This window comes from Myotis daubentonii, chromosome 2, assembly GCF_963259705.1.
Source record: "Myotis daubentonii chromosome 2, mMyoDau2.1, whole genome shotgun sequence".
In the NCBI taxonomy this organism is placed as follows: domain Eukaryota; kingdom Metazoa; phylum Chordata; class Mammalia; order Chiroptera; family Vespertilionidae; genus Myotis; species Myotis daubentonii.
This window is the reverse complement of record NC_081841.1, coordinates 70649713-70667209: the sequence shown is the minus strand read 5'-3', so window position 1 is coordinate 70667209 and position 17497 is coordinate 70649713. Positions and strand designations below refer to the sequence as shown.

Sequence of the window (17497 nt, the reverse complement as noted above, 5' to 3'; positions counted from 1 at the left end):
AGGCAGATTTCTGAATGCATGTTATTGCACCTGAAAGAAATTTTGCATTCTTGAGAAAAATGCAATGCAAAAATGAGTTGAGACGCCATATCCCTTTATCTCAAAGCTGCAACGCAGCCTTATTTCCTTCCTTATAGTTAAAATAGAGGGCAGGCAAGTCAGGTTGTGGTTTCTGAAATCTAACAACCTAGTATCACTGTGCCATTCTCTCCCGGGTTCAGTGCCACTCCCTTAACTTGATATCTGTTTACTTTAGAGGAGGCAGTTTTTGAAAAAGGACCATAAATATCCTGGCCTGGTGCCCCAGAGCCATGACAAGCAAAAGAACATACTCGCCTAGAGATAGCCCTTGAGATATTTAAATGTGTGGGTTAATTTTTTATCCACTTTAATAACTAGATTAACCCCCCTCCTCTGCCCCCCTCACTTCTTTGCTTTCTATTTCTGCTCTGAAGCCACGGGCACAGAATTCTCCACAGGCAAATTACTCCTGAGCACATTGCCGGACAATCCTATAACGAACAGCTAAATTCTCAGCATCTGATTCCTGATCCTTTTCCGACATGGCAGGTGTGAATAACTGTCTAAAATATTCTATGTTTGTCTTCAACTTCTTGTTCTGGGTAAGTGTTTTTCTTTTAATTATCAATTTTATGCAACAAAGGGGATCTTGATATAAATATCATAAACGAGAGCAGGCTCTGTACTAGAGAAATAAGAGGAGGAGGAAAATGTATTTTCCATTTACTTGTTTAGATTTGTTTGTTCTTTCTTTGGTTATTTCAGTAATTGAAAAGGAGCCAATGACTCAAGAAAATGCACCTCAGGATCTGTGAGGATAAACATTTTATAAATGTTTTGATATTGTTGCAAAACAATCACAGAGGAAAGAAATACCCCTTAATTAAAGGCTAATTATTCTTAGTTGTATATCATGCAGGCCTCCCTGGTGTTAGGACCCAGTGGGAAAATTCTGATCTGATTCCATCTGGATGGAGCCCAAGCCCCTGAATCGTAACCTTTACATCTGGGGTTGTAGCAGGTGGACGGTGGGATGTCAGAAGATAAAGGCCTGAGAAAAGGATTATTTTCAGAAACCCGCAGAAGAAACAATGGGTCATAAAGAACTTGAGAAGGAAACAATAAAAGTATTCAATCGTGAAAAGGTGAAACTAAGCAACTCGGTTAGTATCAGCAATTTAAAGTTAGGATTTTGATGCGTCATCTCCCCACCTTTTAATCAACAAGTTTAGTATTTTAGCAAGTTCTTATGTTTCCCTTAAAAGTCTATTGACATGAGACATAGCAAATAAATTGATAAGTGAAATCTAACATTGGAAAATGGAAAAATAAGGTATGGAAAGGCAATAAGGTAAAGGGCAGGCAGGGATGTAGGAAAACTGACATTACTTTTAGTATAGATGGCACAATTTTAGACTGTTCAAAAGAAAAAATCATTTTGTGTACTGATTTAAAAACTGGCTAATGCAGTATAAGCAGAAGAGAGTTGTGGTTTTGTTTTCTACCTGGTTACCTGTAGTAAACAGGCAGCTGGTAAATTTAAATATTGGTACATTTCTGTTCTAATAAACTAATGATGTACTTAATTAAACAATAACTATAAGAATACAGTCTTACTGTACAGACTGACTTTCCATTCAATGTCCAGTAGCCACAGTGAGTACAGATGATACATAGGTGAAGTGAGTGAGCATATAAATAGATACAATAAAATAAAGAAGGTTTGTTCTTTGTACTCTCTCTTTTCTCTAGAAAAATGGGCCGTCTTTGTAAATAGTAAATGAAGCTCATGAATATATGCTGGTTTTTTAAGTTAGTCCTGATAAATTTCTTTCCTTGGCTATTTAAAATTGATTGGATATTCAAATATACATTGAGAGTAGAATGTAAACAAAGAAATGGCTGGCTTTGTTTTTAGCTTTAATTAGAGAGAACTTGAAACATCCACATAACAGGACAGGGGTAATCAACACCATCATCTAACCCCAATAGCCATGAAACCATTGTCAATTTTTTCCTGCACATAGTCTCATCCAACTTCCCCAGCCCATATTATTTTGAAGCACATTTCGGATATAGTATTTCATCTATAAATACTTTAGTATATATCTCTAAAGGATAATTCTTTAAAAAAATGTAACCACAATGTCATTATCACACTAAAAACATCAAAAATTTCTTAACTGATTATCAAATATCCACCCAGGGTTCAAATTTCCCATTGCTTGTAAATGTCCCTGTTTGAATCAGAATCCAGATAAGGCCCATACATTGTGCCCACACACTGATACATCTTTTACATCTATTTTCACATTTAGATTATCCCTCCATCTTTATTTATTTATTTTTTTCTCCTTGAAATTTATGTACTGCTGTGTGTTGTCACAGTTTTCACGATCTGGATTTTGCTATTTTCATACCCACAGCGTATGTAGATTAACATGTTCCCCATTCTCTGTATTTACTCTAATTTAATAGTCACATCTGGCAACTTGAAAAGATTCAGGTTATTCCTTTTGTCAGATATAACTACTTTATAAGTGATACTGCATTTTTTTCATCAGGAGGCACATAATGTCTGACCATGTTACTTTTGATGATGTTAGTAGCCACTGATGCTCAAGAACCAAAATCCTTAGTTCTGTAAGAGTTTCAAATGAGTGATATTACATTTCTATTATTTTTGTTTTATTTATTAGCAATAATGTTTTCCATGAAGAGAAATGTATCATTGACTCATTGGTTCTCAGTTTTTATTTTAAAAAAGCAGCACAAATGTTTCTTACTCTTTACCCAGCAGATTTCAAAATGATGAGTTAAGTTTTTGGTATCAGACTACAGTGATAAGCAAGTATTTCTTTAAGTAGCCTATGAAGTAATACATTTAAATACCATCAGAGTTCTCATCCTCATTGATGTATAATTTATTCCATCTTTGGCCAGTGGGAGCATCCTTAAAAGTTGTCTCCTGAGTTATTTTACCATGATTCTTAGAACTTTGATAACTTCTTCACTATTAGATATGACAAGATATTTCAGGCTCACTTCCCTATTTCCTGCCCCAGCCTGGACTCAGCTATTTTTCCAAGAAATCCTGATACCCATTTTTAAAAAAAACTGTAACCATTGTCTTTTCATGATACAGAATGTGTCTCATTTAAACAAACCAAAATATGAATATGCCAATAAGTGCATGGCTCCTATTTTAATAACATGTCCCAAAGTACTCAAACCAGTAGCAGTCCTCATTATGACATTATAAAACAGTGGAAATATATCGCTGTTGTAAAAATACAGCTTACAAAGTGAATACATCAGAGGTCAGAATAAATAGGTAAGCAGGAATTTGGAATAAATCCAAATTTTAAACTACTATGTTAAAGACAGTGTAAGAAATGGATATGCCATAGGTTCAGCAGGATACATTTAAGAGCAGAGTTCAAAGTGAGTTGGAGACATCTGTACCATGCTGTTACTTGACATTACTGTTGCTTTCCTGGGGTGCTCTGATTATTTTATGGGTACCATTATTTCTTTGTTTTTCTGATAATGAAGACAAAGTCTGATGCTGTAGATTTCAGTTAGACATTACTAACTTCCCTGGGCTAAAGGCCTTGTTCTTACCGCCAGCAGAGTGCTGAGATCTACAATCTGTATATGAGCATCTTGAAATGGAGGCTTTGGGTGAGCAACAGTTGTAAAGACCAATGATAACTTCTCAGCCTCCAGGCAACATGTTTTCATTCAAAATCTAGACAGCAGGAGCAGTCTCTGAGGTTAGCGAGCCATTCCTATTTCTATTCTTCTCTCTACCCACAACCCAGAGTTCTCAGCTGGAATTTTACTGTCCTTCATAGGAAATTAGCAATTTGTCACATTCCCAATGTTTACTTACACAAAATTTCAAGGGTCCCACTGATGTGGTTTTCGTATAGATATCCAGGGCCTTATGTTTTTAAATGCATTCTTTCTGGTGTAACTTGTGAAACTAAGCCTTTGCAAAGTAGGGCCAGATGTTGAGATATCTGTAAGATATGCATAATGGTCACTTAAGTTAAACATACCGGCTTCTTTTGTGAGAGAACTTGAGATATGCCACACAAATATGCCGTGATTTCCATTTGTTAGAATTAGTAATTGAAGGAAAACATGTGTAAGTGAATATCGCTTCTAATCGCTCATGCTGGAGGGTGGTGTGCGTTACAGTGACTTGCAAATGCTATAAGTGATAGATAAATGATAGGTACAAAACCGATTTCTTTAGTCTTGTCAAAACAGATGAACTGCCCACATTTTCTCATGCTCCTCTCAGATGAGTCAGGCTTGGGAGTACTGTAGATGCTTCGGGTGTCTTAGGAGTCTGGGGAAGCATGGAGCACAGGGCCTTGGACCCATGGGTGCAGAGGAGCCATTGCCAGTGGCGGAGAGCCATGGAGAGGCCAGCCCTGTATGAAGGAAAGCAGAGTGAAGGATCATTACCAATGGCAAATGAGGTGAGGTGAGAAGGAGGAGCTAAGGTGTAAAGCCAAATGGATCAGCAAGTGAGGGAAGCCCATGCATGAAGCAGTTTGAAGAGAGCAGAGGGAAGCTAGAGTTTGGAGACTGTCCAGAAACCAGCATTTTGATGTTCATCATTGTATTTTATGTGGTGCCTGGGTCTCTAGATTAGATGTTCTGAGAGCAATTAAAAGAGTTGATGCAGAGCAGACATAACTAGGAGATAGGCTGTATTAGAAAATAGGGCACAATTATATTTCATTCTGTCAGCTGATAAATTCCCTCGAGATAAAGATTTGACCATGGCAGAAACGTGTGAGCTTTGTAAATAAAGCATTTGTCTGCCAGTATGCAATCAGTGTGCAACTATTACTGTGACAAAAGGCACGGGAGCTCAGTGGTTGAGAGCTCAGGCTAACCTCAGCTGCTTCCTCACCAGCTGTGTGACGGGGAAGTTAGTTAACTTGTCTGTGCCTTACTGTTCCTTATCTGTAACATGGGGGTAGTAGTGGTATCTACCTCATGGGGTTGTTGTGAGATTAAGTGATTTAATTTCTATAAAGAACTCAGAATAACACTACATAAATGTTTAAAAAACAAACACTTCAGCCAACATTGTATAGGCATTTTAAAAAGATATATTTTTATTGATTTCAGAGAGGAAGGGAGAGGGAGAGGGATAGAGAGAGAAACATCAATGATGAGAGAGACTTATTCATCAGCTGCCTCCTGCACACTCCCTACTGGGGATCGAGCCCACAATCCAGGTACATGTCCTGACTGGGAATCAAACCATGACCTCCTGGTTCATAGGTCAATGCTCAACCACTGAACCACACCAGCTGGGGTATATAGGCATTTCTACGAGACAAAAATATAAAACCATTGTGCGCAGTGAAGAATACATTACAGTGTTGGATTTTCAAACAGAGGAGGAAGTAAGATGTCATAAGGCAGAAATTCTTCTATCATAAATTAAGGGAATGGAAAGAAAGCATGTTTTGTAAACAGACAGACAGATTCAGCTCCTGAATTCACCCATATCACTTTGTGGCCTGGAACGTGTTCCCTGACTTTTCTGTTCCCTGGTCTCTGCACTTGTAAAATGAGGGTGATAATTTTCTTTTTCAGGATTCACTGAGATGTTTTATGAATGCCTATAACCAAGGATTGACATAAAATTATAGTCCAGTTAATGGTATTTTCCCCAAGTCCAACCATCATACTGCTTTTTAATTTAAAAGTATTGGAATCTGGTGTGATAGTATTTTATATATGACTAGAGGCCCGGTGCACAAAAATTTGTGCACTCGGGGAGGGGGGGGTCCCTCAGCCTGGCCTGTGCCCTCTCGCAGTCTGGGACCCCTCGGGAGATAACACCCTGCTGGCTTAGGCCTGCTCCCGGGTGGCAGAGGACAGGCCCAATCCCTAGGTGCAGCCCCTGGTTGGGCTCAGAGCAGGGCCGATTGGGGAGTTGGGGCACTGCCCCCTGTCATGCACAGAGCAAGGAGATTGGGAGGTTGTGATGCCACCCTCAGTCACGCTCAGGGTAGGGCCGATTGGGGGGTTGGGGCACTGTCCCCTGTCACACTCAAGGCAGGGTCGATGGGGAGGTTGCGGCGCCACCCCCTGCCATGCACAGAGCAGGGCCCATCAGGGGGGTTGGGGCTCTGTACCCTGTCACGCACAGAGCAGGGCCAATCAGGGGGTTGGGGCGCTGCCCCCATCACACACAGAGCAGGGCCCATCAGGGGGTGGGGCACCGCCCTCTATCACCCACAGAGCAGGGCCGATCAGGGGGTTGGGGTGCAGCCACTCTCACACTCAGGGCAGGGCCGATGGGGAGGTTATGGCTCTACCCCGTCACACACAGAGCAGGGCCCGTGGGGCGGGGGAGGGTTGGGGAGCTCCCCCCTATCAGGCACAGAGCAGGGCCGATCAGGGGGTTGGGGCACCGCACCCTGTCACGAACAGAGCAGGGTGGATAGGGAGGTTGTGGCCCCTCCCCCTGTCACACACAGAGCCGCAGGGCAATCAAGGGGTTTGGATGCTGCCCCCTGTCATGCTTATCCCAGTGCCGGGATGCCTCATGGCTCCGCTGATCCTTTTACTATATAGGGTAGAGGCCTGGTGCATGGGTGGGGCCGGCTGGTTTGTCCTGAAGGGTGTCTTGGATCAGGTTGGGGGTCCCCACTGGGGTGCCTGGCCAGCCTGGGTGAGGGGATTATGGCTGTTTGCAGCTGGTCACACATCCTTCAGGGTGGGGGTCCCCACTGGGGTGCCTGGCCAGTCTGGGTGAGGGACTGAGGGCTGTTTTCAGGCTAGGGGTGACTGGAGCTCCCAACTGCTCCTTCTTTTCTTTTTTCTTTTTTATTCTGGGCCAGCTTTAGCTTGAGGCTTGGCTCCAGCTCTTAGGCCTCCGCGGCTAAAAGTAGGTTTCTGGCCTTTGCTTATAATGTTGCGAATCTGCTGGCTGAAGTCCGGTGGTATTTGTTACAGAGTTTCTTAAACTGCCCGCTCAGAGGCCTGCAGCGGCAGGCGGGGAACGTTGGTTTCCTCAGTCACTGAGGCAAGCAAGCGTCATGTTAGTTTCAAGCTGCCTGGCTGCCGGCCGCCATCTTGGCTGACAGTTAATTTGCATATCTCGCTGATTAGCCAATGAAAAGGGTAGCGGTTGTACGCCAATTACCATGTTTCTCTTTTATTAGTGTAGATGGTCTTTAAATATAATTTTAGCCCTCCTCTGATTCTCCTCTAGCCTCATAGTGCAAGAAATCTGTATAATCTTATAGCTAGAGGAATATGCTCACCCTAAATTCAACCTCTATTTTGCGCACCCAAGACCACAATTTTCCTCCCCAAATGGCCCTGTTTCCAGGGTCTGCACAAACCCTTCTGCAGGGGTGATCAAGAGGGAGCTATTTGCCAGGAATGAGAACAAATTGTAAACAGATCTGGCTTGCAAGCTGAGCTATCCATACCCATTCCGTTATACCCCTTAGAATTTAAGACAGAGCTGGAAGTGAGGGATGGGGGCCTGGGCCACCTCCTTCTGCTAGTGAACTCTGAAAATTCTAAATCAAACCTTGTCCTTCAGGTCATTAAGTGGGTACATTTGCGATGGCAGAAAGATGGAACACATTTGGTATATATTTATCACTTGCGTTATAACTTCTCAATATAGAGACCTGTGGCCTGTGGTCTGTTATTTGTATTCTTGCCCCAAGCCCTGCAAATGTACTTTGAAACAAAATGCTAAAAGAATTCCTGAATGTGCATCGTTTCATCATTCAGAAACATTAGGATGCCAACCAAATGCTGAACATTCATCTCTCTTTATATATTTTGAAGTTGTGTGAATTTTAGTGATTTTAAGCTTCAGTTCAGGAAAGATAACCTGAAGTATGCTTACCCAGGACCTATTTGTGTCAGAAGGAGATGTGGTTGATTTCTTTCCCTTAAGTTTAGAGATATTTAAAGTTAGAATTTGCAGTAGTTATACGGGGTTCTTGGCTTACATCAGAGGTTTAGAAAATGCACATGGATGCAACCATAGAGACATGCCACTGTGTATTTCACACATATTAATAGGGAAGATAGAAAACCCAAAATATCACTCGCAGTAGTAGAGCCTGCTAAGAATTGAAGGTTTTAATTTACTCCCTTGGTTTAGAGCATCAGAAAATTCAATATATCTGACAGCTGGGGGCCATCTCTGTAGTAAGTCAGAATGGCATTAGGCCATACCTGGAGAGAAAATGCACAGCAACCTCCCTCTAACAGCAGATCTGAGAATTAACATCTCCCCTGTTGTTAGAGAGTGAGGTAAATTAATAAGAAATTAGAACAGGTTCAATAAAGAATGAATAAGGGCTGGCCAACATGGCTCAGTGGTTGAGTGTTGACCTAGGAACCAGGAGGTCATGGTTCGATTTCTGGTCAGGGTACATGCCCGGGGTGCGTGCGTGCTCAGTCCCCAGTGGAGGGCATGCAGGAGGCAACCAATCAATGATTCCCTCTCATCATTGATGTTTCTGTCTCACTCTCCCTTCCTCTCTAAAATCAATAAAAACAATTTTTAAAATAAAAAAATAGTGAATAAGGGAAAACCAACATAAGTGCTGATAAAAAAAAAAACAAACCCATTGAACCAGTGAAGCCTTAGAGGACAAGTGCACACCCCTGAAAAAAACACTCCAGCATCCTGAAAAAATATCAGGAAATTGGTATCCACATGCAATGCAAGAAATAACCCCCCATGAAATGGTGGCTGGAGGTCATAAGAGAAGATAAAGTTAACTGGGAAACCATAGGATGAGATGAACAGGGAAATGGATAAAATAAAGAAGTACTTTGAGTAAGCCAGAAACACAATGATAGAATTAAAATCCACTCCAGAAATCACATTACATGGAGACAGTAAAATAGAGTCCCAAATTGAGAGGCTCTGCCAGAGGAGAATCAAAAAGAGATAAATGATGGGAAAGGAGATGAGAGAGAGCGAGAGAACAGAGAACAGAACAACGATCAATTATATCAATTATATCAACAATCAATTATAAAAATTCTCATGAGCAATGATTTCACAGGCTATATTATCTTACTACAATGCAATTGAACTAGACGTTTGAGTCATGGTTAATAAAAGAGGAAGCTTGAAAATTAACACCAGTAGTACTGCCCCCAAATGTTAGGACTGTACTCATGATCTCTTGTGCTCTGGGTTATGGTATAAACAAACCTTGTAGTTCTCCACAGTATCCATTCGGATATTTTCTTATTCATCTGTGACCTCTCAGGAGCAGCATAAGATGTCCCTTAAGTTTATCTTAAAAGTGTCTATTTTGGATCAATAATGACATAGCTCATAATATACTCTTGCTCTTAGCACAGCACCATGCACTTCTTCCATTTCTGACGTTCTTCAAAAACACTTTGATAATCACCCACATAGAAAGATAGGATTGAGAGAGAGTGTGTAAGGTGGCTGAAGGACACATTATCTGAGATGAGGACAAAGGGGCTTGTTCTATACCATTTGTTTGTGCTCTGGACGTGGCTTCCCATTTTCTTCCTGCCCTGTATTAGTGGGCTTGGGCTGCCATAGCAAGATAATATAGAGTTGGTAGGTTAAACAACAGATTTTTTTTTTTCTCACAGTTCTGGAGGCTGGAAGTCTAAGATCATGTTTAAGATCTAATTTGGTTTCTGGTGAAGTCTCTCTTCCCAGCTTGCAAATGGCTGCCTTCTTTTGTGTTCTTATATGGCCTTTCCTCCCTCCATGTGTACAGAGAAGAAGAAAGAGTTCTCTCTCTCCCGCTTGTTACACGGTCACCAATCATACAGGATTAGGATCGCGCCCTTATGGTCTCATTTAACCTTAATTACCTCCTAAAAGCTCTACCTCAACATACAGTCACATTGTGAGTTAGGACTTCCAACATCCCAATATAATTTAGTCCACAGCATGCTCATAAGCAAACCAAAATTACCTCATTTCTTAGCATGCTGGCTCAGACCAACAGCATCCTAATTCCATAAAAAGAAAGATGTCCTGCCCTGGCCAGTGTGGCTCAGTTGGTTGAGCATTGGCCTATGTACCGGCTCGGTGTGATTTCCAGACAGGGCACATACCCAAGTTGCAAGTTTGATTCCTGGTCGGGGTAATTGTGGGAGGCAGGGGATTGATGTTTCTCTTTTGCATCAATATTTCTCTCTCTATTTCTCTCTTCCTCTCTCTCTGTCTAAAAAAAAAAATTCATAAAAAATATTTTGAAAAAGAAAGAAAGATGTCCCATGAGAGCAGAGTGACAACTGCAATAACTCATTGGGGGTTGGGATGGGAGTGGAAGTAAACCTAGTCAGTTCTGTAGTTCAGCTAACCTGGGGGCCCCACATAAACTATTTCCTTTTATAGTCTTATCAACAGAAAGGACAGAGCTAGACATTTTTTTCTTAATTTATATTCCCAATTATTTAAAACATTATAAAAAGACTCGTGGCCTGGTGCACATTGAATTCATGCACATTAAAAGGGAATTAATTAGAGGAAATATTTTAATACTGCTATTTGCCCTTTCTCTATAATAGAAGTGTCAGAGATGAAAGAAAATTAGTAAAATGTGTATGAAAATCTTCCTCCTGTCAGAGTTTGGGGTGCACCGCGGGACTCAGAGTCAAGTCCCTACCCACCTGCACGCTCCTCACAATTGCAGGAGACCCAGACCCAGCCAGACCCACCCCCATTGGGCGAGATCCAGACCTGGATGGCCCCACCCCTGTCAAGCCCCACCAGGTGAGGGGCACAGCCTCAGGTCCCCTGGCCCGGCATCGGACAGGGGGTGCAGCCTCAGGTCCCCTGTCAAGCCCTGCCAGGTGGGGGGCTCAGCCTCAGATCCCTCAGCCTGGCGCCAGGGTCGGGGGCGTGGCCTGAGGTCCCCTGTCAAGCCTCACTGGGCAGGGGGTGCAGCCTCAGGTCACCCACTCCCCAGCCCAGCCTGGCGCTACGCAGCCTCAGGTCCGTGCTGACAGCTCGTTATGGCTCGTTACTGGAACCCTGCCTCTGCTGTGACGGCGTTACGTGTGAGGGTCAATTTGCATATACCGCTTTGTTTTATTGGATTGGGAACAAACCTTCAAATACAAACTGGAAAAGAGCTTCAAGAACTATTCTTACCAATCTAAAAACAATTGGGATAAATTAGGCTGGTATCAATCCTGACACAGAATGATTGTTCTTGACAGAAAATCAATTTACTTTTAAAGTAATTTAACAGATTTATAAATGATTTCATGTTATTAAGACTGATTTGTACGTATGATTTTCTTCAATAAGATGAGGATGATATATTTTGAGCATTTATTTCTTGTTTTTAATGATAATGTTTGAAGAAGGGATGGAAATGATAGTTCGGCCAACTTCAAAAACCCTAAGAATATTGATCTAATTGGGAAGATTGAAGTTGGACAAAATATTCTTGACTTCTGAAATAATTGAATACTCTTTATTTTTATTTTTAAAAGACTGTAATTTGTTAGAGCAGTTTTAAGCTCACAGCAAAATGAAGAAAGTACAGAGATTTCCCATGCACTCCTGGTCCCCACACATGCATAGCTTCCCCCATTATTGATATCGCTACAGTGGTACATTTGTTAACAATTGTTGAACCAACATTGACACATTATAATTGTCCAAAGACCATAGTTTACATTAGGGTCACTCTTAGTCTTGTATAGGAGTTTGAACAAATGTATAATGACATTGACATATACCCATTATATTATTATACAGAGTATTGAATCACAGGCCTAAAATCTTCTGTGCTCTGCCCATTCATTTCATCCTGCCTCCAGCAATCCCTGATTTTTGTTGTTGTTGTTGTTGTTGTTAATCCCTACCTGAGGATATTTTTTCCCATTGATTTTTAGAGAGAGTGGACAAGAAGGGAAGGAAGAAGGGGGGGGGGAGAGAGATACAGTGATTAGTTGCCTCCTGCAACCCAGATATGTGCCCTTGACCTGGAATCTAACCTCAGTATTCTGTTGATGCTCTAACCTTGGGCAACACTGCCAGGGCAATCCCTGCTCTTTTTACTGACCCCATAGTTTTGCCTTTTTCCAAATGTCATATAGTTGGAATCATGCTGTATGTAGCATTTTCAGATTGGCTTTTTTCTCCTAGTAATACGCATTTAAGCTTTCTCCATACTCTTTCATGGCTTGACAGCTCATTTATTTTTATTTTTATTTTTTATTTTTTTAAAATATTTTTTTATTGATTTCAGAGAGGAAGGGAGAGGGAGAGAGAATCATTGATCAGCTGCCTCATGCATGCCCTCTAATTGGGATAGAGCCAGCAACCCAGACATGTGCCCTTGACTGGAATCGAACCCGAGACCCTTCAGTCCGCAGGCCGGTGCTCTATCCACTGAGCCAAACCAGCTAGGGTGCTCATTTCTTTTTAGCCCTGAGTAATATTCCATTGCCTGGATGTACATAAAGAAGAACTTCTTGGTGGCTTTCAAGTTTTAGCAATTATGAATAAAGCTGCTATAAATATCCTTGAGCAGGTTTTTCAACTCCTTTGGATAAATACCAAAGAGCATTATTGCTGGATCACATGGTAAGAGTATATGTAGCTTGTGAGAAATTGCCAGATTGTCTTCCAAGATAGCTGTACCATTTTGCTTCCCGTCAGCAATGAATGAGAAATCCTGTCACTCTGCATCCTTATCAGCTTTTGGGATGGTCAGTGTTCTGATTCTGGCCATTCTAATAGGTGTGTAGTGGCATCTCATTGTTTTCATATCCTTCCTTTAAATGTTAATGTAACAGGTAATTGCCAGTGGTTGAGAAGACTAAAAGTTATCATTTAAGGGGAAAATATGATTGATTTCAAAAGATTTTGGAATAATTTGATGTCTAAATACATTGAAAACGTGAACTTACAGATCACATAGAAACAAAAAAAAAAGTAACAGTTTAAACAATCTTATACTCTTAGTCTCTTAGAATTCTTAAAGTTTTTTTTAATAGTGACATCAATAAATATCAGATAAGGATGATAATCATATCTATTTAGATAATTAATACTGTTTTCAATTAAATCTAAAAGCTAGAGCAACTATTAAGACAATCAATATAAGCCTTCCTACAAAAGAAGAAAAAGAAAGAAAATATCAGTGAACAAAGAAAATAACAAAAATCCAACTGCTATAAAATTACAGATAATACCAGAGAGTCTCATTATTATTTGACATAAATTCTTACAGACTTACTTATTAACAAAGGACTGCTAACATGAGTATTTTATCTTCATCTGCAAATGAAATTAGAACTAGGTGAAACAGGGAGAGGAAAAAAGGAGGGTTCTCAGGCTCAAAGAATGGTTTGTATTTTACAGTGTGTGCCTATGAGATAATTAAATTGTACAACTGACTTGGTGACTGGATAAAGAGTGTTGGTTTTCCATTGCATTCCTTATTTTGTAGGAGTAGAAGCATGCAATAGAGGCAGGACTGGATCAGCTGCAGTGCTGGATTTTCACGATATGTCTGTGATCTGCGAAGGGTTCTAGTTTCTGAAACTGTTGCTTTGGGATTCCAGACATGTGGTCCAACTGTGCATGAAAGCAATGATACTGCAGGGTCCCTGGGCTTTGGGGGGACTCAGCCAGGTCTGTGTCAGAGCACCATAAGGTCAGAATAGTCTAGAAAGTCCTCCAAGGCCTGCTGTATTTGGTATGTTACCTAGTTTGTTCTCAACATCTCTAATAATAGACCTTTGATTTTTTTTTTTTTTTTTGAGACCACAACATAAATATCTTAAAAAAAAGGAAAGAAAAAAAAAAGACAGGGGTTTTCCTTACACGAAAGTAAAATGTGTTTCACATTTTATGTTTTGGCCTTGGTCCACATTAAATAATCTGGTAAAGTCATTTATGGAATTTAAGACTTTAAGTACTGTTCCTCATTGTTGCTCTTCTCCGAGTAATCTTTACTACCTAAAAGCTTATTTTAAAAGAGTTTATTTGGGTACAGAAAGTGCTATGAATGCTTGTTGCTTAACTGCAAATTTTGTCAAATGTTCTACTTTTCTTTGTCTATCCAACTTCTTGTTTCTTGGATCTTGACTAATGTTTGGTAACTAGTCAGTTATTCTCCTTATTTTGGTCTAAGATAGCTTCTCAGAGACAATCTAGGGCCTAATAAGGATGTTTTGTCTTTAAACTGTTGTGATTTATCTTTTGTAGGTTAAAATCTAGCAAAACCACTGAGCTATTGGAGATGATTTTTTGTCCTAGACCTATGACTGGACTGTAGACGGGAAACATTATTCTTATCAAACTTACCAATTACGGTGGATCATTTTAGCAGTTATCTGCATGGGAATATGCCCTATTTATGTCTTTTAGGGTTTAAAGGTATAATTAACAGACAGACTATTGTAACCAGATGCCTGGGGGTATATGGGATAAGAGTTGCAGTTTATCTTAGTTGTACTCTAATATATGTTTTTTTCTTTTCCTGCAGCTATGTGGCATCTTGATCCTGGCATTGGCAATATGGCTACGAGTAAGCAAATTTGAGCAAGAGGTAAATAAATAAATACAAACCTCTCCTATCCCTAAGTAGATCATTTTTCCTATAATGATGAGAGTAACGACTATAATAAATGTTTCTATATCATTTTCCTTAACTGACTCATATAATTATTTACATTGGTAAGTGATTTTTTAATATACTTAAATTTAATTAATCAAAAGTACTCACTATGTGCCTGCCCGTGTTGGGCATGGATCAGTTCTTCTGGAGAATGGAGGTGTTATTTATTCCAAAAATAGGAAGATCGCAAAGAAAGTGGAGGTGGGAAGGGGCCTGAGTGGAAGTTAGCCTTTTCCTTCATGTGCTTAAGACCAGCCTGAAGTGTAGCTGGACGATAATGATCACCTTTCCTCCCCACCAGGAATGGTTTTTGTAGTATAAGGTATTGGCAATCATTTGGCTGATCCCAAGGTGGGGTGGTGGTCCAAAGGAAAGAAGGTAAGAAGTCCTCTTGGAGACTTTGAATCTGTGTTTTAAAGGCAGCAGTGTACAAAGATGGTTGGTAGTTACCTGTGGCCACTGGCAATGAGGGTAACTGCTGGTAACAGCAGGAGGCTGGTCACACTGGTGTAACTCAACAGTGGGCTGGGGATTTCCAGCTCTTTGCTATCTAGATAGGATTAGCATGCCCCTTCCCCCTCAACACACACTGTGCATTGTCCTGTGGCAAAGCTCTTACCCAGATTTCCATAGGTCTAGAGGAAGTTTAGTTCATATATTTAGCTCTGTGTCCAATTTTTGAATTCCACATGCACTGTTTCTGTTCCACATCGTCGTGTCACAAATGTGGAAAGAATGTGTGTTTGGGGAAAAGGGTGAGTGTGTGTGTGTGTGTGTGTGTGTGTGTGTGTGTGTGTGTAGGAGGGGGTTCTATTAGTTTAACCCAACATCATGCCTGGCACTATTTCCTGCTTCCTTGCTTCCTTTTTCTCTCCTATCTTCTCAGAGTCATTCCACCCTTCAAAGTAATATCCTTACTGCCCTCAGGACAGTTTTCTTGTTCTTTGTTGTCTGGGCTTCTGCCACTACTCAGGATCACATTATCTATTGCTAGGGCCTTTCCAAGGAACTTTACCAAAAAGTTTCCTCTAAGAGAAGTGCTGACTTTTATTTGATGATTATTAAGTTATTATTAAGCTATCAATTAAGGTAATGAATTTTTTAATTAATTAATTTTTTGTTTAATTTTTCAATTGAAGTTTACATTCAATATTATGTTAGTTTTAGGTGTATATCATAGTGGGTAGACATTTATATAACTTATGAAGTGATCCCCCAATAAGTCAAGTATCCCTTGACACCATACATAGTTATTACAATTCTATTGACTATACTCCCTGTACTGTACAGGTAAAGCATTTTCCATGAATTCTTATTATAGTGTGGTGCAGCTAAATGCCTTTGGATATAGCCTAGTTGAAAGAAAGATTACAAGAAAATTAGCACTTATTCTAAATGGATGGCTTTCCCCTTCTATCCTTCCTTCCTTCCTTCCTTCCTTCCTTCCTTCCTTCCTTCCTTCCTTCCTTCCTCCTTCCTCCTTCCCTTCCTTCCTTCTGTCCTTCCTTCCCTCCCTCTCTCTCTCTCTTTTATTTATTTTCATTTAAAAGTATGATTTCTACCATTAGAGAAACCAGAGAATCACAGTGGGAATTAGCTGCTTCCTCATTCTGTGTCTTACCCTGTTGAAGAAATTGGGTGAATTGGGTGAGGGACAGGTGTGGCAACTAGTTGATAACATTCTAGTCCATCAGAATTTCATGTGTTGTTTTATGCTGATAAATGTAACTGTAACTTCCTAATGGCCTTGGGCTTTGAACTTTGAGCCTGTTGATGGTATTTGAAGATGCACAGACTCTCTGTTTTCTAGAAACTGATGTCTGACTTTGAGCCTCAAATTAAAGCACAGAGATTACTCATAACAGCCACCTATTTAGAGGGTGCTTTGCCTTTTAAGATGTGTGTACAGCCTGTATTTTATTTTATTTTACTACTAGAGGCCCGTTGCATGAAGAGATTTGTGCAAAAGGCCTTCCCTTCCCCTGGCTGCCAGCACCAGTTTTCCTCTGGCACCCGGACCCAGGTCTTCGCTCCGGCCGGAGCCTTCAGTCTTTGCTCCACCGCTTCACGCATAGGTATGCAAATTAACCACCATCTTTGTTGGTTAATTTGCATACTCTCCTGATTGGCTGGTAGGCATAGCAGGGGGCGGTCAATTTACATGTTTGTTTATTATTAGGTAAGAGTCCTGGTTGATATGGGAACATTTTCTTTCCCCCCAGTGCTTCTGGTAAACAAATTTGGTGTTTAGTCTATTAAGAAATTATCCAAATTGAATGCATTAAAGAAGTGTCCCTGAGGATAAGAATAAATTAATAGAGCTAGACAGCATCTTTAGTCACATTTTGCTTCTTGTCCTCTGCCAGGTTCTAACCCTGAACAAAAGTCATTATCTTTCAGGACAACATTACCTAGCTTGACTTCTGTTAAATTGGCTTGATTTGTATTTATTCAAAGTCAGTGACAAAGAATCCAGACTGTGCAAAGAACCGATTTTACTAGTGGAAAGCAGTGGTTGCAATTTTAGAAGGAGAAACCTGAGCATAAACACAGAAAAGAAGGATGTCAGAGAGGGTTAGGTGAACATCTTTTGGGGTACCTCTTTGTACTAAAGTGCTCTTTTTTGGGGCATGAAATTTGACCTTTTTAAGTGTAATAATATCCATGATGTTAACACCTTCAGAAAATTTGGCATATGAAGTTTTGAAGCTTGTTGTCAATACAACAAAATAACATACATATCAAATCGCATATATATCAACATATGAGTAACTCCATCTATTGAAAAAATCTGCATTATTAACCACTATACCTAG

General features: G+C 40.4%; 1 protein-coding gene across 2 annotated transcripts in view; it reads left to right on the top strand.

Annotated features, from left to right (window-relative positions):
* The first annotated feature begins 421 nt into the window (after positions 1–421).
* TSPAN8 (tetraspanin 8) overlaps positions 422–17497 on the top strand; it is a 32326-nt gene continuing 15250 nt past the window's right edge. The window contains exons 1-2 of one of the 2 annotated variants that reach the window (XM_059683642.1): positions 422–623; positions 14550–14612. In XM_059683642.1, the coding sequence (XP_059539625.1) occupies positions 564–623; positions 14550–14612 (123 nt within the window). In that variant the 5' untranslated portion in view covers positions 422–563. Of the gene's footprint in view, positions 624–14549; positions 14613–16614; positions 16757–17497 lie in introns of those variants that run through there. The other variant, XM_059683641.1, reaches the window with a different exon arrangement.